Consider the following 24933-nt stretch of genomic DNA (forward strand, 5'->3'; position numbering starts at 1 on the left):
GGTAGAGATCCTCAACAGTGCTTTGGGGCCTTTCATTTGCGATGCTTCCGGTAACTTTCACAAATGGATGGGCAGAAGGGAGACCCCAGTGATACTTTTGGTGGCTTTTGCTGTCCTCTGTAGAGTTTAGCAGTCCAATACTTTGCAGCTTCTGTACCATGCAGTGATGCAGCCAGACAGGACACTCTTGATGGTGTTCCTGTAGAAAGTTGTTAGAATGGGGGCAAAGAGCCTTGCATGCCCTTTTTCCTCAAAGTGTAGATGCTGTGGTCTCTTCTTGACTAAATCAGGTGGGCCCAGGTTAGATCGTCTGTTTTGTGCAACCAAGGAACTTTGTGCTCTAACTCTCTTCATCACAGAGCCGTTGATGTGCAATGGAGAGAGACTGATTTCCTGAAATCCGCAATCATCTCTTTTGTCTTGACCTGGGTCTCAATGTGGATGTTCTCACCATTTGACAAGCCTCTCTACATCCTCTCTGTGTGCTGACTCATCATTGTTGCTGATGAGGCCCACCAGTGTAGTATCATCAGCAAACTTGATAGTGTGGTTTGAGCTGAATCTGGCAGTGCAATCGTGAGACAGCGGCAGACTGAGCACACAACGCTGGGGGGTGGGGGGGGGGGGGGACCAGTGCTCAGCGTGATGTGAGCTCGAGAAGTTGTTGCTAACTCGGGCTGACTGGGGTCTTTCCATCAGGAAGTCCAACGTACAGTTACAGAAACGTGTTGCGTCTCAATGAGGGCTGTTTACCTACCAGCCTCTGAGGGATGATGGTGTTAAATGCCGAGATGAAGTTGAAAAACAACATTGTGGTGTATGAGGCATCATTTTCCAGGAGGCCCAGGGCCGAGGCTCTGGCATCCTCAGTGGGCCAGTCTGGGTCCAACATAGCTGGAAGATGGGATTCTGTACAATCCATTGTCAGCCGCTCAAAGCACTTCATGATTGCTGAAGTCAATGCCACTGGGTGGTAATAATTTAGGCCAGATACCATCACTCTCTTGGGTACCAGAATTATGGTGGCTATTTTGAGGCCTGCAGGGATGGTGGACTGTTTCAGAGAGATATTAAAGGTGTCTGTTAAGACCTCTCTGTTAGCTGGTCTGAACAGCCCCTCATCACCTAAATGGGTATGTTGTCTGGCCCTGCAGCTTTGCAAGGATTTACCCAGGCTAGGGTCTTCTTCACCTCAGTAGCAGCCGGACAAGGAAGAGGAGGAGGCCTTCCTTGACATTTTCTTTGGAACTATGATTAAGTATTGACTGGAGAATGTATTTTCCAGTATAATGAAAATCTTGATATATTTTAAAATGATACATAGAATAGTAGAGCACAGTACAGGCCCTTCGGCCCACAATGTTGTGCCGACCTTAAACCCTATCTCCCATATATCCCCCCCACCTTAAATATAGAACACAATAGTAATATAGAACATAGAATAGTATGTTCTGAGATTATTTTTCCATCCAGTGGACTCTGGGCTACTGATGACCCCAGCCCTATTGACATGGACTGGGACATGGCCATAGTAATTCAGCCAGCTCCCAGGCAAATGATCCTATATAAATAATCATTTACAAGTGAGCAGGAAATTGACCTGTCATTGTGTCTTTTAGATTTAAATACAATTTAAATGTAATAGAGACAGGCAAACATAATTGGAAATAATTTTAAAGTGTGGCTGGAGGCCAGTTTCTATGCAATTTACAGCTGTCTCTATTGCTCTTGAAAGAGATGATTCCCAATTGTGTTGAGTCCCAGCAATTTCATAGTCTTGCTGATCTGTTTCTGGCTCTGTATAAACCGCACATTGTGTACTGTTCTTGGGCTTTTTATAAATATAACTAAGTTTTGTGCTGTGTACACCTTCCTGCTTCTACCTACAAAAGGAAAAGTACATAAATTGCTTATTTCCTGTTGAGGAATTTACAACTTATTGTGATGTTTTAAGTGCATAATATTTGAACTGATATTTCAAACTGCTAACTTGCAGTTTGCCCACCAGCTCTGCAATATAGTAAAGATCTACAGCAGTCAGTTTAAACTGGTCACATTCAAGAGAAATGTTGATGGGCAAATGGTTAGAATCACAAACATTCATAAGAAAACTATTTTTGCTTGTTTCAATGCATGATTATAATTATCAAAGTTGACAAGTCATTAACTATTAACAGTATCTGTTAAAGTCTACTAACGTTAACTATTTGAGATGAGCTTTTTAAAAACAATTATTTCTGTACAATCATTGGCATGTATATTGGCTGGTTTTGTGATGTGTTCTGTAGAGTGCACCAGTGAAGGCAGTTTCATGCTGCAGTTACTAATATCAAACTGACACTAGGAGTTTGGACAAAGGGAGAAAGCAGGAGCTGGAACACTTGTAGTCGTGTTGAGCAGTTAAACCCCTGTGTTGTCTGGTAGTACAATACACCAGTTGCTGAGGCATTATCTTAAAGTATCGGAATTTTGAGGGATGTTATGCATTGAGGTTGAAGTGTTTCAAACATGGAGCTGTTCAATGCCCGAATTTTGATTAGATTAGGATTTGACATTTAGTAATGAGTAGCGATCAGGGGATCTGCTTCTCAAGATGAAAGAGACTGCTGCTGGAATTTGGAGCAACAGAATATGCTGAATGAACTCATCTGGTAAGAGGTATCTGGGAAGAAAGGATGTGTCAACATTGGGCTGAAACCCTTCAGGATTTGCTACTGTTCCTCTGGAAAGCTTCTGTCAACTTCACATGTGGTTAAATGCTTTGAAATCCAAATGTGTGGTTGAGCTGATTTGTACTGTTAGAATCTTCATAAATTGTCTGCCATAATTTGCTGTAAACTTCAAAATCATTCTAAGCATTGTGGAATTGAGTTTCTAATAGCATGCTAATTACTGCTGAAGTTTTGTTTCCATTTCTAGCTTCATCCCATGTATATGACCAAAACAATTTTTTACTAAGTTTAACATTGTTTAAACTTTTACTTTCTGATCTATTGACTATCTGGTCTAATTAGCTGGCAGTTGAGGCAGATTGATAATGTTGCTCTTAGTTGGTGCCCCTCTCCAAAACTGAAGAGACAAACTAGTTGGATATACAAAACACTTTTTTGAATGTTGCATTGTTAGCATAATCTAGGCTATTACCTTAAGTGTGTGTATGTGGGTACAGTATTAACTGTTATATTCATCCATGTGGCCCATTTCTGATATTCCACTCACTTTTCTAGATCTAACTGTATCTCGGCAGACAAGCTCTCCTCTGGTTACTATTAACCCACTGTCACAGCTACCTATACTACATCTCTTCCCATCTTGTCCCTTGTGAAGGTGCCATTGCTTTCTCACCATTGCTGTCACCAATGTATTTACTATCAAGATTAGGCCTTCTATACCAGGACATTGGAAATGTCTTCCCATTTCAGGAACGATGGCTTCCCTCTGTGGATGGAACACTATTTGATATCACCTCTGTTTCTTGCACTTCTGCTGTCAGCCCACCTCCTCCCAGACTGAACAGAGATAGAATTTCCCCTTGTCGGGTCCTTCACCTCATGAGTCTCCATATCCGCCAGCTATAACGTGATCCCACCACCAGCTACATCTTCCCCTTGTTCCATTCTGAACTCTTCAGGGATCACTCCCTCTGAGACTTCTTGGTCCACTAATCCCTCCAAACCTGTCTGTCATGTCTACCTGCCCTCATAGTTGATCTAACACTTGTCCTTACACCACCTCCTCCATCATCAAAAGAGCTAAGCAGCCCTTCAAGGAGAAGCAAAGGTACATACTGTATACGTCTCTGAACTTCTCTTCTTGATGTGGACTCCTCTGCCTCTAAATTTAGTGCTCCTACTGTGACCTCCTGTATATCAGTAACTAAACACTGACAATGACTGTTTGAAAGAACACCTACTCTCAGACACCCATGGCCATCTGGAGCTCCTAGTTGTCAACCATTTCATCTCCTCTTCTGACCTGTCCATCCATGGCCTTTCTACTGCCAACACAAGCTAGAGGAGCAATACCTTGTATTCTGCTTCGGTAATCTACAACCCAAGGGCATGAATTTTCAATATAGGTAATGTTAGTGATTTTTGGGTTTAGGGTGTGTACGTTTAACAATTGACTTTAGCTACCAGTCTTCACATCTGAAAATTTATCGTGCATTTAATTTGGAGTGCAGCTCTGAATAATGAGTTCCTAAAAGCTATGAATCTCGGTCTAGACAATGCTGATTAGCATTCATTTGGATGGCTGTGATGGGGAGGTGAATCAGGAGGTGTGAAGTTTCAAAGAAAGCAATGCCCATACATTGTAAATATGGAGTTGTCCTTTGATACTTGACACATAAAATATCAAGCCCCATGCTGGGTCAGCAGACCTTCCCACCAAAAGCATCTCCACATGGTGCTTGCTGTACCTTGTTTTGCTGGATAAAGAAGCTGCTTTGTATCTACTGGTAATTTTCTGTGGTGCTGTCATTCATGCAACAACAATAGCCTGTCCCCTCGTTTGTCCTGTTTCTCTTCCCCCATTTTTGTCCCCCTTCCCACTATTACCAATTCTATTTCACCATCTTTTAACTTTCCCTCCGTCTACCAATTTCATTCTCCAACTCTCCTCAGTTGCCATCTGGTTCCAGCAGACAAGCCTCTCCCTAGTCGTCTTTTTGGTTCACATTCTCATCTCTTTTACATTACACAGTCCAGCACTGCGGTTCCTGGTTATCACTCTCCTCTCCCACCTTGTTCCATCTGTTATTTATTTTTCCTCTCTTTGCCTCCATCTATCATTCACCTTCCAAAATCTTTGAACTCCACCCCTGCTCACCTCTCCTACCTGGCCATACCTGCCCGTGATCTTGCACCCCTCCTCAGTTCATTAATCACCTTGGAGCTCTTTCTTTCCACTTCACTTCTCTCTCTTGGACATCACATCTCTCCACTCTCAGTCCTGATGCATGGTTTTAGCAGGCAATTTTGACAATTTCTTTCCTTCCACTGATGCTGTTCGACCCCACAGAGCTCTTCTAACATTATGTTGCTCTAGATTCCAACATTTACTGTGTCTTCTATCCATTGTCTTACCAATCTATAAATTGTAAGTAACTTAGTTAATTAACCCCTTGTTTGGGAAGCATCCCAAAAGTACCATTTGAGGCTTTAACACCTCCACAATTTTGTATTTTTCCAACATTAAGAGAACTGACAACGTTTTCACTTTGATATAGTTGTGTGAAATAATTTTTTGGGTGCTAAATAGCCAACTTGGTGAGTTTGGCTTAGAAGCGCAAGGGGAACCTAAAGTAATTTCCCTCTAGGCCAGGGGTTCCCAACCTGAAGTTCACGGACCTCTCGGTTAATGGTAGGAGTCTTTGGCAAGCAAAACGTTGGGAGCTCCTTCCCTAAGCAGTGCATTTTTTTTGTTGTTCTCAGGTCTTCAACATTTGCATGGTTTTCAGTGTAAGAAATACCAAGTCTGCAATGACTGACATTTGCTGATGATTAACAAGTAAAATATTTTCCACCCCACACAGGTGTTGGTAGGAACAATGGCAGTGACTTGAAGGTTGAAATTATTGTGAAGAAGGTGCTTGTATTTCAGTGTGTTTGTGCAACACAAGAAAATTGTAAGGTAAAGTACACAATGATTAAAGATTTGGAGAGTTCATTAACACTGTGTTTTCATTCCAAATAACATGGTATACTGTTTTAATCTTTCAAGCTTAAATTCAGGTAAACAGCAGAATACTAATTAGAATACCATTGTTTTGCATTCATTCAAATTCAATATTTTGTAATTTTTTTATTGAAGTTCATCATCAAACATTTCCATAAGATGTATTTCAGACATTGTACATGTATATGTCACAAATCTCCACATAGTATTTATCTGAGGTATATACTTATGAGTGGAGAGAAAAAACAAGCAAAAGGAAACAACTATGTACATGTAGGGAGTGATCTTTTTTTTACAACATATTCATTGATTTGTGAGAATGAAATCAGGCCTATGAGGCATTAGGTAGTTAAACCATTTTTCCCAGTATGAATCAAATTGTTCAGCTTATGATTAACAGATGCTGTTATCTTCTCCATTTTGTGAATGTCCATTGTAATTTCCATCCATGTATTTAAAGCTGGGCTCTCCTGTGATAACCGTTACATAGTAAGAATCTTTTTACCAGCTACCAACAGTATATTCATTAAATATTTATCTCTTTTTAACCATTCTTGAGGTATATATCCAAAATATATATATCCAAAATATATGGTCTTACTCTCTAAGGGTATTTCACATTTAAAGATGTCTTGTAGGGCATTGTGTATCCCCCTCCAATAGCCTTTGATAACAGGGCAGTCCCAAAAAATATGATAATGATTTGCATTTTGATTTCCACAATTTCTCCAGCAAACAGGGAGGTTACTATCATAATGGGATTTCTGAGAGGGTGAAATAAAATATCTTTTCAAGTTTTTCCATCCAATCTCCCTCCATTTCTGTGAACTGGTACACTTCCTCCATATTGTCCATTCTTACTCAGATATAATTATCCCTCCTTTCTTCTCCCATTTTGTTTTAATGTATGAAGTCGAATGTATTTTAAGATTTGACAACCCCTTATACATGCTTGAAATGATTCTACTACCATTATCTGAATTATGTTTTTCTAAATAGCTCTATCAAGCATGTACTTGCCTTAGTTACATTTTAAGTGTCTTATTAACATATTGTCACATCTGTAAATATTAATAAAAATCTTGTTTTTCTAATAAGTGTTTCTCTTTAAGCATTTCAGAACTGAACAGTGTTCCTTCTTTCTTTATGTTGCAAAGAACTGTTATTTCTTTAGCTGTCCAGTCCTTAAATCTAGCATCCAATTGATTTGGTGTAAAATCTGAGTCATATGCACACCATTTAAGAATTGCAAGATCTCCCTTTAGATTATATTCTTTTATAGTAGTTTTCCATATTTCAAGAGTCAATTTCACCCATGGGTTATCAATAATATTTATGTACCTTTACAGGTTGTTATCAGCCAAAATTGCTTGTATGGGGATGGGAAGTACCCACTCCTCAATGTTTTTCCATTGAGCATCATATGATGGGTTGCACCAACATATCACAGCTCTCAACTGTGCTGCAAAATAATAATCTCTAAGAGAAGGCAAGCCCCATCCCCCCTTTTACTTTGCTGATTGCAAAGTTTTGAGAGGAACTCTAGGCCTTTTGCCCTGCCAAATATACCTTGATAACATCTTGGCATTCATTCAAATTCAAATGTGACACATTATCTCATTTGGCGGTTGCCATGTTGAGTACAGTGTACAAATCTTTTAGGCACCCTACCTATATTTTACATTTATTTTTATATATTAAAATATTGTAAGGGTGCCTAAGACTTTTGCACAGTACTGTATTTGTCAGCTTGGAGCAGAGAACGAGTTTGTAAATCTGGGGGAGTAAATGATGTTGGGAATGGTGAGGGTGGACCTGCAGATGGAGCTGCGGGAGGTGCGTGGGACGGGTGGCAGAAAAGGAGTGCCAAGGGTGGGAGGTGGCACAGATGCAGACACACCCAGCCTTGAGACATCAAGCAAGGTCATTTGATTCCAAGCAATTAGTTTGATCATTACAGAATATCTTGTGCTTGCTGCTCCCTCCCCTCTCCCTTCCCCTTTGCTCATCCATGATTCCCTTCTCTGTGTCCCCTTCCTACTCTCAGTCCACAATAGGGACCCAAAGCAGAATCAGGTTTGTCATTGCTCATGTATGTCATGAAACTTGTTTTTATTTTCTCAAGGCCGCAGTACAATGCAATACAGTACTGTGCAAAAATTTTAAATACCCTAGCTACATACATGTCTAGGACTTTTGTACAATACTGTATATCAAATAATCTGATGCAAAATGGAACAATTTGTAGTGGAATAGTTTTAGTTCATATAATCTGAAAGTAGAGGATGGTAGTGGAAGGCTTGTCAGAATGGAGGCTAGTGACTGGTGCTGTGCTGTGGTGGTCGGTGTTGCTTGTGATTCACATAAATTATTTCAATGTTTGATTTGTAAATTTGCAGATGACACAAAATTAAGTGTAAGAAGGTTATCTTGCATTACAGAGGGCAGGGGGATTTTGATTAATTGGGAAGTGGGCCAAAGTGGGGCAAATGGACTTCAATATGGATAGATGAGGTGATGCATTTTGGAACATTAAACAAACATGGGATTTACAGTATGAATGATATGGCACTAGGGAATGTAAAGGAACAGAGGGACTTGAGAGTTTATTGACAGTGATGTCACAGGGAGTCAGGCTGATGAAAATCATGTTTGACATGGTAGCCTTCATCAGCTGAGGCACTGAGTATAGGAACTGGGGCATTATCTTTAGTCGTACTAGTCATTGAGAGCACTTTTAGAGTGTTGTGTATAATTTTGGTCACCCTATTATGAGAAACATGTGGTTTCTCTGGAAAGAGAGCTGAAAGGTTTGGGGATGTTGCCAGGCCTGAGAGATTGGCCAGGGTAGGTCTTTATTCTTTGGAGTCTAGCCTTTCATGAGGGTGATAATCTTATAGAAGTTTATAAGATCATGAGGGCATAGTTAAGGTGGGCAGAAAGTAGGGGGGAGGCATAGAGTTGGGCTGAGAGTGGAAAGGTTTGAAAGGGATCCGAGGGGCAACTTTTCTATCCAGGGTGGTGAGTATACAGAACGAGCTGCCAGAGGAAGTGGTTGAGGCAGGTACAGTAGTATAATTTAAGAACCATTTGGAAGGTACACAGAAACGTGGGGGTTAGAGGGATATGATCTGACCAAGGAGATGGGGATTAGCTGATTGGGTGCCATGGTTGACATGGACTCACTGAGCCAAGGGACTGTGTCCATGCTGTATTGCTTTTTTACTCTGTACATACTTGCATGAGGCAATTTCTGTAGCAAGTAGCTCTTCTGTTTAAGGCAACAATGTTATAAGCAAACTTGAGGTCCAGCTGCCAAGAAAATGGTGGCAGGCTGCCTAGAGTTCATGGCATTCCACTGTACCTGAGGAATGCAGGTAACAGTAAAGTAATAGTGTGACCTTGCAGGGCAGATGAGGCTGCATGGTGCGTATGTCTGCTCTACCATCTAGTAACTGTGGCATGTATATGTATTCAAAATGACAAATAATATGAAAAAAAAACATGTTTTAAGCCTATCCTATGCTGTAATGGCCAAAACATCATGACTAAAAGAATTTTTTGCCACCCTAAAAGAGCACTGAGCAAATTGGGTGGGGTGCGCTGGGGAGGAAATGGGAAAATACAGGCTGGTGCTGTTGAAAGGAGTCCAGAAGATCGCTAGACCAAGTCATGGTCTTTGATTCAAACTACTCCAGGCAGAAACTGGTTTTGTCAAAAACATGAAGTAAATCGACATCTAACAGTTTTGAGGATCCTTTGTTCTCTTGGGAGAATGGTTTGATGTATTTTTGTCCATGTATAATTTAAATGTATTCTCCACCCTCAATCTGTTAACTGGAGCCATCCGCCAACAAAGATACAACCTAGACTGTTAATTATTTTACAGACCACTATCATTCTCTTGTTCTTCTAACTTAAATTGACTATAATTCTCATAGTGAACACTTGCAACTCGAGTATTGTAGTTTAAGAACCTCAGTTGAGTAAAGTATTTACTGATTACCTTCACGACCAGCTTTTTGATGGGTAATCATTTAAAGAAGGCACTGATTGCTCTGAGGAAGTCTGACATTCTAGTAAACTCCAGTAATCGCTAATCTCTTCGTGTTTCAGATGTAATTCTCATAATTTTTACAATGATTTCTACCCCCTGCCACTGTCTGTACATTCTCCCCATGACTGCATGGGTTTCCTTCGGGTGCTCTGGTTTCTCCTTTGAGTTGAGTATAGGAGTAAAGAGGTCCTTCTGCAGATGTACAGGGCCCTGGTGAGACCACACCTGGAGTATTGTGTTCAGTTTTGGTCTCCAAATGTGAGGAAGGACATTCTTGCTATTGAAGGAGTGCAGCGTAGGTTCACAAGATTGATTCCCGGGATGGCGGGACTGTCATATGTTGAAAGATTGGAGTGACTGGGCATGTATACACTGGAATTCAGAAGGATGAGAGGGGATCTGATTGAAACAAATAAGATAATTAAGGGATTGGACACGCTAGAGACAGGAAACATGTTCCCAATGTTGGAGGAGTTCAGAACCAGACGTCACAGTTTAAGAATAGGGGGTAGGACATTTAGAACAGAGTTCAGGAAAAACTTTTTTCACCCAGTGAGTTGTGGATCTATGGAATGCTCTGCCTCAGAAGGCAGTGGAGGCCAATTCTCTGGATGCTTTCAAGAAAGAGTTGGATAGAGCTCTCAAAGATAGTGGAGTCAAGGGATATGGGGAGAAGGCATGAACGGGGTACTGATTGAGGATGATCAGCCACGATCACAGTGAATGGTAGTGCTAGCTCGAAGGACCAAATGGCCTACTCCTGCTCCTATTGTCTATTCTTCAAATGTCCTAGTTGGTAGGTTAATTGGACGTTGTAAATTGTCCTGTGAATAGGCTGAGGCTAAATTGGGCTTGCTGAGTGGCATGGCTCGAAAGGCTGTCTCTGCCCTGTATCTCATTGAGTAAGAAATAATAACACAAGGGCTCTAATTTTGCTCTTCTCTGGCACTGACTTTGTGTGACTACCTCAGTGAAAGCCATGACAAAAGCAGAGAGAAAAATAGTGCTAATATAACACTGGATTGTTCAGTTTAAAGTCTAAAGCATCAGCTGCTGTGGGCAGGTTGTGACGTGTGTAATACTCGCTGTGACCAATATCAATGGTCCCTTCAATTAACCTGATTGGCTCACTGCTGTTTTCTCACAGGTGGCTGGGATGGGAATTAAAATATTCATGTCTGATGGAAAAAGGTGCTCCTCAGGCAGCTTAAATCTGCTTTTTGTAGCTAGATGCTCCTGGGCAATGGTCACATTCAGTAGATGAATGATTCTCCCTAAGGACATGGATGCAAGAATTTGGGCAATACAAACCAAAGGCAAATGTTACCATCTGAATGGCTAGATGTTAGCAGACATTAGTAATCATTCTGTCAGTAAAATAAGTGTTCATTCTTGCCACTAGCCAATCTATAAACTGGCTTGAGGAAAGACAAACTGATTGCACCCTGCAGTGGCAAAGGACTACTTTAACTAGCACAGATCCTGATCAGCCAGCAGTTAACCTGGACTGGGCTCCTGGATGGATTAAGCAGATAAGTCAGGATCATAAGAAATAAAAGGAACATCTGGCCATACAGCCCCTCAAACTTGCCCTGACACTTAGTTATGTCATGATTGGTCGCACTTTGCCCTGCTCAGTCTTGATCCTCATTAGAGATTTAAAAATCCCCTGTGCTGCCCTTTACTGTCAAATATCCGGAGAGCTCCAGGGTAGAACATCCTGAAGATTTGCTCCCAATAATCCAAAATAAGCGACCTCTCTTGAAGCCATGAGCTCCCCCCTCCCCACTCACCGTAAACCTGAGCATTTCCACACAGAACACTGGAGAAACTCAGCAGGTCAGCTGGCATCTGTGGAAAAGAATAATCAGTCAACATTTTGGGCTGAGACGCTTCTTCAGGATGGAGAAGTGGGAGGGGTGAATGCCAGAATAAAAAGGTTGGGATGGGGGAGGAGGGGAAGGAGGCTGGCTGGAAGGTGATAGATGAAGCCAGGTGGGTGGGAAAGATCAAAGGCGGGAGAGGAAAGATTCGGAGAGGAGAGGACCGGGGGGGGGAGTATAAGCAGGTGAAAAGTAAAAGTGGGAAATAGAGGAAGGAGGTGCAGGGGTGGGAGAAATCTGTTTATCAGAAAGTGAGATCAATATCTATGCCACCAGATTGGAGGGTACCCAGTAGGAAAATGAGGTGTAGCTTCTTCACCCTGAGGGTGGCCTCATCTTGGCACAAGAGGAGGCCATGGATTGACGCATCAGAATGAGAATCAACGTTAAGATGTTTGGCCACTGGAACGTTCCACTTGTCGCAGGTGGTGCAGAGGTACTTGACAAAGTGGTCCCCCAGCTTACGTCAGGTCTCACCAATGTAGAGCAGACTGGAGGGGGAGCACCGGCTATGATAGACGACCTCAGCAGATTTGCAGGTGAAGTGTTGCCTCACCTGGAAGGACCGGGCCCTGAATAGAGGTGAAGGAGGTGTACGGACTGGTGTAGTACTCAGGCTCAGCACTTACCCTGTCATTCCCCTTCAGAAATTTGCTCATCTCTGTGGGATTGTCTTTTGTTGTTCTCAACTTGATTACAGGCAAAGCTTCCTAGATTACTTTTCAAAACCCAGTCTTATCATTCCGCTAATCAGTCTATTATGATTTACTGACACAAGGGGAAGTAGTAGTCTTTCTCTGATATGGAGACCTAAACACTGGAGATGACTTAGCTATGTCCTGTAAAATTACAGAAAGGTTTACTTTATACTGAGTCCTTCATAAAAAAAGGTTGACATAGTGTTGTCTCCTTTTTGGTTTGTCTTTGTTTGCAGTAGCTTTGTATTTATTGCCCGTATCTCAATTCATCAGGACTTTTTCTATACAACACCTAAAGTATAATGTTCAATACTCCCAAATAAAGTATCCACATGCTTTGGGATCCTGCTTCCCAAAAGTACGTTCCATCCATGAGGTGCTTCAGTAGTGGTAATCAAAGCAGTCTTTCCAGTGCCCATTCTACTTGGAGCTCTGGATGTTCTCTCTTTGAAATGTCCTCCTTTAGGAGTTAATGAGATCCTCTGGTTACTGAAATGTAGTTTCTCTTAATGTCTTGCTGAAGATTTCCATGTGGCAATTAAGATATTGTTGTGGATCTGAAATTCTATTTGTCATCAGTAAGCATAGCAGATTTTATTTTTCTTTTGCCAGAGGACAGCAGTGAACCTAATGTCACAACAATCTACTAATTATATGGATTCTCCCCATCTTATTGTGGGGGAGACTAAATAGAAACATAAAAAACCTACAGCACAATACAGGCTCTTCGGCCCACAAAGCTGTGCTGAACATGGCCTTGCCTTAGAAATTACTGAGGACTTTGAGTAACCCTAGATTTTTCTAAACTCCTTGTACCTATCCAGGAGTCTCTTAAAAGACCCTATCATATCTGCCTCCACCACCGTTGCCGGCAGCCCATTCCACGCACTCATTCTCTACGTTTTTTTAAAAAACAACAAACAAACTTACCCCTGACATCTCCTCTGTACCTACTTCCAAGCACCTTAAAACTGCTCTCTTGTGCTAGCCACTTCAGCCCTGGGAAAAAGCCTCTGACTATCCACATGATCAATGCCTCTTATCATCTTATACCCCTCAGTCGGGTCACCTCTCATCCTCTGTAACTCCAAGGAGAAAATGCTGAGTTAACTAAACTTATTCTCATAAGGCATGCTCCCCAATCCAGGCAACATCCTTGTAAATCTCCTCTGCACTCTCTCTATAGTATCCACATCCTTCCTGTAGTGAGGTGACCAGAACTGAACACAGTACTCCAAGTAGGGTCTGACCAGGGTCCTATATAGCTGCAACATTACCTCTTGGCTCTTAAACTCAATCTCATGATTGATGCAAGCCAATGAACCATATGCCTTCATAACCACAGAGTCAACCTGCATAGCAGCTTTGAGTGTCCTATGGACTCGGACCCCAAGATCCCTCTGATCCTCCACACTGTCAAGAGGTTTGCCATTAATACTATATTCTGCCATCATATTTGACCTACCAAAATGAACACTTATCTGGATTGAACTCCATCTGCCACTTCTCAGCCCAGTTTTGCATCCTATCAATGTCCTGTTGTAACATCTGACAGTCCTCCACACTATCCACAACACCCCCAACCTTTGTGTCATCAGCAAATTTACTAACCCATCCGTCCACTTCCTCATCCAGGTCTTATAGAAGTCCCAAAGATTAGGGGTCCCAGAACTGATCCCTGAGGCACACCACTGGTCACCAACCTCCATGCAGAATATGACCCGTCTACAACAACTCTTTGCCTTCTGTGGGCAAGCCAGTTCTGGATTTACAAAGCAATGTCCCCTTAGATCCCATGCCTCCTTACTCTCTCAATAAGCCTTGCATGGGGTACCTTATCAAGTGCCTTGCTGAAATCCATATACACTACATCTACTGCTCTTCCTTCATCAATGTGTTTAGTCACATCCGCAAAAAATTCAATCAGGCTCGTAAGGCACGACCTGTCTTTCACAAAGCCATGCTGACTTGTTCCTAATCATATTATGCCTCTCCAAGTGTTGATAAATCCTGCCTCTCAGGATCTTCTCCATCAACTTACCAACCACTGAAGTAAGACTCACCGGTCTATAATTTCCTGGGCTATCTCTACTCCCTTCCTTGAATAAGAGAACAACATCCACAACCCTCCAATCTTCCTGAATCTCTCTTGTCTCCATTGATAATGCAAAGATCATCACCAGAGGCTCAGCAATCTCCTCCCTCGCCTCCCACAGTAGCCTGAGGTACATCTCATCTGGTCCCAGTGACTTATCCAACTTGATGCTTTCCAAAAGCTCCAGCACATCCTCTTTCTTAATATCTACATGCTCAAGCTTTTCAGTCTGCTGTAAGCCATCTCTACAATGGCCAAGGTCCTTTTCCAGTGTGAAAACCAAGGCAAAGTATTCATTAAGTACCACTGCTATCTCCTCCGGTTCCATACACACTTTTCCCCTGTCACACTTGATTAGTCCTTTTTTCTCTCTCCTTATCCTCTTGCTCTTTACATACTTGTAGAATGCCTTGAGGTTTCCTTAATCCTGTTTGCCAAGGCCTTCTCATTGCCCCTTCTGGCTCTCCTATTTTCATTCTTAAATTCCTTCCTGCTAGCCTTATAATCTTCTAGATCTCTATCATTAGCTAGTTTTTTTCTTTTTTTGAACCTTTCATAAGCTCTTCTTCTTGACTAGATTTACAACAGCCTTTGTACACCACAGTTCCTGTACCCTACAATCCTTTCCCTGTCTCATTGGAACGTACCTATGCAGAACTCCACACAAATATCCCCTGAACATTTGCCACATTTCTTCTGTACATTTTCCTGAGAACATTTGTTCCCAACTTATGCTTCCAAGTTCCTGCATCTGACAGCCTCATATTTCCCCTTACTCCAACTAAATGCTTTCCTAACTTGTCTGTTCCAATCCCTCTCCAATGTTATTGTAAAGGAGATAGAACTGTGATCACTATCTCCAAAATGCTCTTCCACTGAGAGATCTGACACCTGACCAGGTTCATTTCCCAATACCAAATCGAGTACAGTCTCTCCTCCTGTAATCTTATCTACATACAGTATTGTGTCAAGAAGCCTTCCTGAACACACCTAACAAACTCCACCCCATCTAAACACCTTGCTCTAGAGAGATGCCAATCGCTATTTGGGAAATTAAAATCTCCCATCATGACAACTCTGTTGTTATTATTACACCTTTCCAGGATCTGTCTCCCTATCTGCTCCTCGATGTCCCTGTTACTATTGGGATGTCTATAAAAAAACACCCAGTAGAGTTATTGTCCCCCTTCCTGTTCCAAACTTCCACACACAGAGTCTCCATAGTCTCCTCCTTTTCTGCAGCCATGACACTATCTCTGATCAGCAGTGCCACACCCCCACCCCTTTTGCCTCCCTCCTGTCCTTTCTGAAACATCTAAAGCCTGGTACTCGAAGTAACCATTCCTGCCCCTGAGCCATCCAAGTCACAATGGCCACCACATCATAGTTCCAAGTACTCGTCCATGCTCTAAGCTCATCTGCTTTGTTCATAATACTCCTTGCATTAAAATAGACATATCTCAAACCATCGGTCTGAGCCTGTTCCTTCTCTGTCACCTGCCTATCCTCCCTCTCGCACTGTTTCGAAGCTTTCTCTATTTGTGAGCCAACCGCCTATTCCCCAATATCTTCAGTTTGGTTCCCACCCCCCAACAATTCTAGTTTAAACTCTCCCCAATAGCCTTGGCAAACCTCCCCACCAGGATATTGGTCCCCCGGGATTCAAGGGCAACCCATCCTTTTTGTGGAGGTCACACCACAAGCAGTCCCAATGATCCAGAAATCTGCATTCCTGCCCCCTGCTCCAATCCCTCAGCCACATGTTTATCCTCCACTTCATTCTATTCCTGTACTCACTGTCACGTGGCACACCCAGTAACCCCGAGATTACTACCTTTGTGGTCCTGCTTCTCAACTTCCTTCCTGACTCCCTGTAGTCTGCTTCAGGACCTCCTCCTTTTCCTACCTATGTCGTTGGTACCAATATGTACCATGACCTGTGGCTGTTCTCCTTCCCACTTAAGGATGTCATGGATGTGATCAGAAACATTCCAGACCCTGGCACCTGGGAGGCAAGCTACCATCCGTGTTTCTTTCCTGTGTCCACAGAATTGCCTATCTGACACCTTAACTATAGAGTCCCCTTTCACTACTACCATCCTCTTCCTTTCCCTACTTTTCTGAGCCACAGGGCCAGACTCTGTGCCAGAGGCACAGTCACTGTTACTTCCCCCAGGTGGGCACCCCACCCCCCCCCAATAGTAATCAAGCAGGAGCACTTATTATTAAGGAGGACAGCCAAGGGGGTACTCTCTAGCCTCTGACTCCTGCCCTTCCCTCTCCCGACTATTACCTACTTATCTGTCTCGCAAGGCCCCGGTGCGATTACTTGCCTATAGCTCCTATCACCTCGTCACTCTCCCTGACCAGATGAAGGTCATCGAGCTGCATCTCCAGTTCCCTAACACGGTCCCTAAGGACGCACCTGATGCAGATGTGACCTTCCGGGAGGCTAGGAGTCTCCCAGACTTCCCAGATCTGACACCCAGCACAGGACCCCGGCCTCACACACACACTTCCTGTCTGTATTCTACCTGGCTTAGACCTGTTAACGCCAAAGCCCTCCTATTCCTAGCGCCTGCTCTATAAAGCTGTCTCTTTTAAAATTCTTCCACTGTTCTAACTGGCTGTGGCTGACATCTATGCGTTTGCGCAGTCGTGCCTCGATCAAACAGCTGAAGAAATTACCCTCTCCTTTTAAACTCTTCTCGCTATTCTAATTGGCCGACGCCCATGTGCTTGCAGTCGTGCCTTGATCAGACCACTGAAGAAATAACCTAAATCTGAAAATGAATAGGTTTCTTGTACAAAGGTGATGAATGGATTCAAACACTTATCCTAAACGTGGACGTTGTTTAGTGTTGAATTCCAGAGATGATGGTAAGAATGACTGGCCCTGGCCTCAAGGCAAGGTTTGACCATGTGTGACATCAAGGAACCATGGTAATGCTGAAGCAAGTGGACATTAAGGAGAAAACAATCCAATGGCTGGAGATGAATCTCTCAAAACAAGTTTGTAGTTAGATGTTGATCTTCTCTGCAGTAGTTCCCAAGGACAGTATTCAAGGATCAATCATCTGCTTCATCAATATCCTTCTATTATAAAGTCAGAGATGATGTGATGAGACAGTGGTCCTGATTAAATTCAAACTGGGTATCAGTGAGTGAGTGCTACTTGACTACACTACCGTAATGTTTTGCATCCCTTCTGTCTGCATGTATTTGCAAATACATCTGCCTGGTCTTTAGTTGGTCTGAACATTGAAGATTTGGCCAGAAGTTGGTATCATTGAGGGTTGGAATGTTCCTAGAGTCTCCTCACTACTATTCATAACTAAAGGTGACTGTCGACCTTTGAAATGATGCATTAGTTGGTTGTGAGATTGCATAATAGAATAAACAAAATTATCAAAAGGATGCTGAAGATGTAATTAAGGACACTCCTCAGGAACTTGTGCAATGTGGTGTGTGATTGATATATTAAGCCAGGGTTGATCCCCTGACTAGATGGTGAAATGAAGAATATGCCAGGCCTTGAGATTAGAGTGTAGAGTACCTTTTTGCTGTTCTTAATCACAGAACAGATCTGGATGTCCAGTTACAAGCTGTAATATGTTTCAAAGTCTATTCCATTTAGCTAAAATGGAGATTGGCCACAAAATTAGTGGATTGTCGTAAGAGTGCATCAGATTCCCTACAGTCCTTTGTGCAAAAAAAAAATCATTCTCACCCATGACAAAAATAAACTTTAATTTCAGACCTACATGAGTGTGATTCACTCTTAATCACCCTGTGGAAAAGCCTAGAAAGACATTTGGTTCTAGGGCAGTTGGGAATGAATAATAAATATCAGCATTTTTCTTAACCCGATAGCATGAAGGCGTAAGTGTGCTCATTTGTCTCCAGTATAGCATTGGGTAGTTTTCTGAAAAAGTTGGGAAAAGCCTGGGCAGGTAGGAATAGATGAGTGGTAGAAGCTCAAGGAAAATGAGGAAAGCAGTGAGCATCAGAATGAAGAGCAATTGTACAGGACAAATTGTCACCTGCAATTAGCTTCATGGTATTTGTTTGGGGATGGTGGGAAGGAGAGAAATGGGCTGTCACAGGGTTTTGCTCAGCTGAATTGCCCATCTTCAAGTGACTGCATGGGCTGGTTGGTGTTGGCCACGAGCAAGAACAAACAGCTGAGCAGAATTTCCTTCTGCAAGGATTGGGGGAGGATTTCTGATGTGCATGGTTGATAGGAACAAACATGGTGGAGGAAAGCATGGTTGATCTGCTGTTTGGTCTGTGGAAACAGGAGTAGTTTAAAAACTATTAATACATCCTTTTCTCTGCTGTGTACTATTATTCATTCCTCTCTCCACTGACTCTGCGGATCCACTCTATCTTTCTTTCATTGTTGATGTTCAAGCTTCATATATGTTTTGAATTCCATGCTTTGCATGAAGACAGCTATCCCAAATAGTAACCAAACGTCTGTACTGTTGTCATGTTAATTATGCATTTTACAGATCCCCACATTTAATACAAAATTTTTGTGTACAGCTGTTCTTTGATGCTGGAAGTAACTCTGCAATAATTAGCTTGGAGAATGGGCCTGAAGTGAGTGGTGATGTTAAAGTCAGATTTGAATCTAATGGGGTAAGTTCATTTAAATATTTATTATTCTCCAATTTGTAAAAAAAATAAAACAAAACTTACAATATTTTTCTTTTTCAGGGCCTACCCAAAGGTTATGATGATTGTCCATTCTACTTTTGGTTCAACACATCTTTCATTGTAAATAATAGGTATAGTCCAATTACAGTTTTTTGAATAGTAGTAGTCTCTCGAAGTCCGAGGAAGACGAATGTGCTGCGCAGTCAACGTCTGTGGGCACTCGTATGACTTCTGAGGCCGAAGTCCGAAGCGCAAACTTAAAATACTGGTTAATACCAAGCAGGAAAGTGCAAGCTAACCATTGCAAGTAGATCTTTTACATAGTTTGACAAGTAATGCATTTTATCTGAATTTATTTTGAAGTTTACTTTCCAAATTTCACATTGAAGATTTGAACTCATTTTGCATGTAGACATATGCCTGCTTCATAATGTTCTGGAAAGTATGCTCACAGTCGGAGGGAACAACCCAAGTTGTACATCTAATCAAACACTGGTTATTTCTTGAGCAGCACACAAAATGCTGGAGGAACTCCATGGTACAGCAGCATCTTTGATGCAGAATAAACGGTCAACATTTGAGCTCCAGTAAGGGGCAGATCAGATTAGGGTGGGTGGGGGGAAAAGAGTAAAAATTGGTCGGTGAGGGTAGAAAAGGTAAGGAAAGGGCTGAAGAATGAATCTGATGAAGGACTGTGAACAATGGAAGAAGGGGAAGGAGGAGGGAAACCAGAGGGAGAAAATGAGCAGGTTAGGAGAAAAAAGGTAAGAGCAGAGCCTGAATAGGGAATGGAAAACCAGGGAGGAGGAGGAGGAGGAAGTTGAAGAAATTACATTCATGCCATCAGGTTGGAGATTACTCCCAGGCACAATGAGGTTTTACATGTACATCTTGTGTTTGGCCTCATCATTGTCTCCTCTACTGCCATGGCTAGACATATCAGAACGAAAATGGAGAGTCAAATTAAAATGGGTAATCACCAGGAGATCCTGCCTTTCACGGCAGGCAGTGAAGGTGCTCGACCAAGTGGTCCCCCAGACTGTGTCGGGTCTCACTGATGCTGACTGCTTATTCCCTTCCGTAGATGCTGTTCCACTTGTTGAGTTCCTCTCACATTCTGTTGCTCAAAATTTCCAGCACCTGTAGAATCTCTTGTGATTATTTTTTTTTGGATATTTCTTGACAATTTGCTATAATGATTGTCATATAATCAGCTGGGGCAGAGGTGAGGAAGGAAAGTTCACCCTAGCTGAAAACTATATTTGCATACTGAGGTGCTGGAATTGCTATTGTATTGTAGCAGTGCCTCAGTCAAAATCCCACTTTGTCTATAATGCTGAACAATAGACCCAAAGATATATCTTTTATCTTGTAGAATTCAGTATTGATTTTCAAGGTTGCTTTCAGTTAAAAGTATACCAGCAAAATTATACCAGCTAATTTGTACTGCTTGACTTTGCAAGCAGGAATTTTGTAAAACTTTTGGTTTGCTTTGAAAAGTTAAATATGGGTTTGTCCCCATTGCAGCGTATTTTAAAAAATTACTAGTACCACTTGTGTTTGTGTCAAGGACCAGCAATGATCAAACAGATCCTTCTTTTAAAAGTTAGAATAAATAACTAGTCATTGTCTGACCAAAGTTTGACAAAACTCCATTATTTCATTTTAGCAATGTACCTATTATGTATTTCAGACTCTGCTTGTCCAGGGATGAACTTGACAACCCCCACAAGCCAAAAACCTGGAAAATCTACAGTGAAAAATTTGCAGTTGAGGTGAATTTTGATGATCCTGATTCCAGTTAAAATAGTACCACCTCAGGAACAGAATAAGCAGAGAATGACTCCGGGCAGTTTGTAATGTAAATATTATTTTGGGAGTCTGGTACTGCCTTCAGTGGGGAGGAGGGGAGAGACAATATTGTGGGAACTTCTACTTGCTGCAAGATATTCCAATTTAAGAACTTTTTGTACTGAAAGGAAAAACTGTTGGAAAATGGTCAAAGTCATTGTTCTGGTGTGGCAGCCTACCCTCTTGATGTCGAACCTTTTTCAGCCTATTTTTCCTTAAGATTGCCAGTGTTGTATTTACCTCAAAGAGGGTTGATTATCAGTGATCCCAGGACTGGATTAGACTTTTTTTTAAAAAAGAAAACTTTGATATTTTTACCTGTCCAGTGCTTTCTTTTCTTACGAATATGAACAATCAGCAATGTAACAACAGCATTAATAAAATGCAATTTCCCCCCTGCCCCTAACCCTTTAGCTGATTTAAAAAAAAAGTTATGATTTGTCCTCTGACACTCCAGTCGCCTGAATGTATTTTATCCATCTCTGTGCCGTATTTGGGCAAAAGATTCCAACCACAGCAGTGCACCTGTGGATGGGAAAGGAGCAAGAAGCCTGCACAGTACAGGCTGCAATGTAATTATCCTACTAAGTGATCGAACTGTTCATATTTGCTTAATGAAGTGGTATTTCTGTCTGCTACAAACCTTGAGTCTAGGTCACATTCAATGGAACTTTGTAAATTTCTTGTCTGATTTCTAGCAAACAAAAACATGATTGTAGTATGGGTAATAATGTTTGTTCAACTGTTATAAAATGCATCTATCACTGTAGAGTTCTTGAATTTCTCAATAAATAGTAAAATACAGATTTCTTAGTTTGAGATTTCTCCTAGTCATTGTAACAGATATTAGTTAATGTTTTCTTAACGGCATTGACATGTGATATTGTAACTTGATAATGTTTACAGAAGGGTAAAACGATCCAGTTCCTGCTCTTTCCCTACATAAGTAGATGCTACATTTGGGAAGTAGGACAAGTGTAATAGGTATGTAATATTTTTTGAATGAAGTGATTAGTTGTGCTTCTCAATGCAAAACTGTATTTGGCATCTTGCTTGCCTGGCCTAGAGCTTCGTAGACTAAATTCCACTTTGTACTTGATCATTCTGACATTTAAGGACAAACTGGTCAGGGTCTCATTGTGACGAGGGGTTCAATGAACTTGTTAACAACAGTACACACAGTCCTAACAATAAAGACCTTGAACACATCATCCTGTTACTTTTAATATTATTCATTTTGGAAACAGGAGTGAGGATTGGCAGCTTCCACATTCAGACAAGTGTAGCAATATAACTACCTCATTATTACTCGCCCGTCTTATTTCTTAATTTTAAAAAAATTGACACTTTCTCTTCCAGCTTGATTTGTGATACTGGATTTTTAGGCTCCTCTTGTCCACCGGAAAAAGGCTTCTCAGAACTTAAATACTTCTGAATCTTTATAAAATGTCAATTTTGGCAGTAATTAAGTGTTTCAAATTTAAAGTTTAGTTGCTTTTGAATGAATCCAGCTCCTGCCAAGAAATTCCTTTCACAGCTACTTCCATGTAGAATACCAAATATCCAGTTTTAATTTTTTTAGATGGGGCCCTAATATATCGAATTCAGCACAATCAAATTCCTGGGAGTAAGGCATCAGTTGTTTCCATAAAGCAGCTCAGTTTCTCATGTAGTCCATCATAGCTTTCCTGCTCAGTTCATAAGCTAGAAACAGTGCACCGTTGGCAGGGAATGCACGTATCATTGTTGGTGTTAATCCAGAATATATTGCTTTGATACCTGGGGGCAAGGAAAAAATGCCTCTCTTACAAGTGAGAAATAACATTTTGGTGCAGATACATATAAAACTATGCAAGAAAGATTCATCATGTTTAGATTCTATTTAATTAAAAACCTAATGTGTATTAATTATGACTAGGATGAAGTCTTTTGGTATCTATCACTCCTTCAAGCTTCTCGTTTCTAACTCCATACTCTATCCTCCTTGGTGGTTAACAATTTAGTCCAAAAATTTAATTCCCAATTTTGGTGTCTATAATCGAAGCAAACTCAGCTGAGTGTTTTTTTTGTTCTTCCTCCTCAAATTCATGATCTGATTTTCCTACCACATTCATCTACCACTAATCATTCACTTCAATTAAACTGTCTCTCCTTTATTCTGATTTAGCCTCCCCTTAGGGTCTTTAGCAAATCTGTCCAAGCTGATAAACTTCAGCTATTTGAAGGCACATTTTGGCATCCTACTGTGAACAATGTGCCAACCTGCTTAGACGTACTGTTTAAACAGTAGCCACCCACAGTTAAAATGTCAAGCTCTGAACTTTTTTCTTTCAGAAAAGAATGTACCTGACGATTTGACTTTTCCAAATGTAATTACAATATTTTGCTGAAAGATGTCAAGCTAACTTGTCTAGAGGCTTCAGTCTTATAGCATTGTGTCCACTTGCTATTTTCCAATATGCTAGGACTATTTCAGAATCCAAGGAATTTTGGAAGATTATTGCTTTTAACAGGAAGTTTCTCACTGTTACTGGAAATTTGAATCTCCCTCCACAGTAATTTTTAATATTTCATTTCTTCCTCAATGATACTCATAACATTCTCAAATGAGTTATTTTTGAATAGCTTTTGCATATCCAGATTTCAAATTGTTCTGCTAACTTTTCAATCATAATTTATTTGAGCATAACAAACTTTGTGGGTTTGCTCCTCTTGGCATGATGTCAATCTATCCAATCACCTGTCAGCAGTGGGAGGATCACTGCAGTGTGGTCCAATAGAATTTTTTTTTTGAGAATTGAATACTATATGCAAACCACTTGTTCCCCCCCCCCCCCCCAATTTTTGGAGCAATCACTACATATGGAAAAATCTTTTGTTTCTAACCATTTTGAACTGTATACAAAATTGACTTAATCTGTGATTGCTAAATTAATATTTAAATATAGCCTATCCCTAGAATATGCTGATCCTGCAAACTACTGTATTTGATGAATATTCTCCAAACACTGGCTGAGTTTGGTTCTTCCCCAGGCTAAGTTTGAGGCCTATTTTGCAATAACTTTGCTACTAGTTTTCTTTTGTATTACTGTTTAGGGAGAATCTATACAATTAACCAGCATTTGTCCTTATCTGTACCCATACAGTTATGGTCAATGTCAAAGAAAAACTCCTTGCTCTACCCTTGTCATCCTTCATGACAGAGCATGACAGACACCCTTCTTTCTGCCCTCCTATATCCCCTCTAATATTGTCATCAAGTTGTTCAGCAGAGAACAACCCAACTAGTCCATTAAGTTAATTCCATATTCAGTGTTGGGCCCATATCCCTTCAAACCTTTCCTATTCCATGTTCCATTTATCTTAAATATTAATCTACCTGCCTCCAAACACTTCTGGCAACTCATTCACAGACCACCCCCTCTATTTTTAAGAGTTAGCCCTTGGGTTCCTATTAAATCTCTCCCCTTGCACCTTCAGTTCTAGTTCAGTCTAGTTTTTGTACTGTGTCATGTACATGGTCCTGAAAAAATGTTGTCTCATTTTTACTATGTACTGTACCAGCGGTTATGGGAAGAAGACAGAGGAATGGAGTTAAGAGGGATAATAAATCAGCCATGATAGAAAAGTGAAGCAGACTCGTTGGGCTAAATGGCCCAACTCTGCTCCTAAGTCTTGTGGTCATTACATGTGCAATTTGTGGAAGGGTCTTAAGAACTTGGAAGATGATAAATGCTCATTTTTGGTAGAGGTAACAAAGGAAACATTAGATAGAATGAGCTTTATGGGGGCAGTTATCAGGGACCCTTGAAGCCTCAAGGCTGGTATATAAAGACCAACAGGGCAGACTATGTTAAGAATGGAGAAAGAACAAAACCAACACAATAACAGGCAGAAATGGCCACTTCTGCTACAGTGTAAGCTAAAAATTGGGGAGTTCAATATGAAAGCCAGGAGGCTGCCAGATGCAAGATGAGGTGTTGGGCCTGTTAAGTGCAAGACCACGGT

General features: G+C 41.3%; 2 protein-coding genes across 8 annotated transcripts in view; one reads left to right on the plus strand and one right to left on the minus strand.

Moving 5' to 3' along the window:
- Nucleotides 1-24933, plus strand: part of tpte (transmembrane phosphatase with tensin homology) — an 87441-nt gene that overhangs the window by 55999 nt on the left and 6509 nt on the right. For both annotated transcript variants that reach the window (XM_059964014.1, XM_059964015.1), the window contains 5 exons: nt 5537-5634; nt 18961-19056; nt 19135-19205; nt 20768-20849; nt 21832-21909. In XM_059964014.1, coding sequence (XP_059819997.1) covers nt 5537-5634; nt 18961-19056; nt 19135-19205; nt 20768-20849; nt 21832-21906 — 422 coding nt within the window. In that variant the 3' untranslated portion in view covers nt 21907-21909. The remainder of the gene's footprint in view (nt 1-5536; nt 5635-18960; nt 19057-19134; nt 19206-20767; nt 20850-21831; nt 21910-24933) is intronic.
- slc25a15a (solute carrier family 25 member 15a) overlaps nt 21913-24933 on the minus strand; it is a 29335-nt gene continuing 26314 nt past the window's right edge. For all 6 annotated transcript variants that reach the window (XM_059964017.1, XM_059964021.1, XM_059964016.1 and 3 more), the window contains exon 7: nt 21913-22704. In XM_059964017.1, coding sequence (XP_059820000.1) covers nt 22583-22704 — 122 coding nt within the window. In that variant the 3' untranslated portion in view covers nt 21913-22582. The remainder of the gene's footprint in view (nt 22705-24933) is intronic.

The sequence above is a fragment of the Hypanus sabinus genome, chromosome 3 (assembly GCF_030144855.1).
Source record: "Hypanus sabinus isolate sHypSab1 chromosome 3, sHypSab1.hap1, whole genome shotgun sequence".
In the NCBI taxonomy this organism is placed as follows: domain Eukaryota; kingdom Metazoa; phylum Chordata; class Chondrichthyes; order Myliobatiformes; family Dasyatidae; genus Hypanus; species Hypanus sabinus.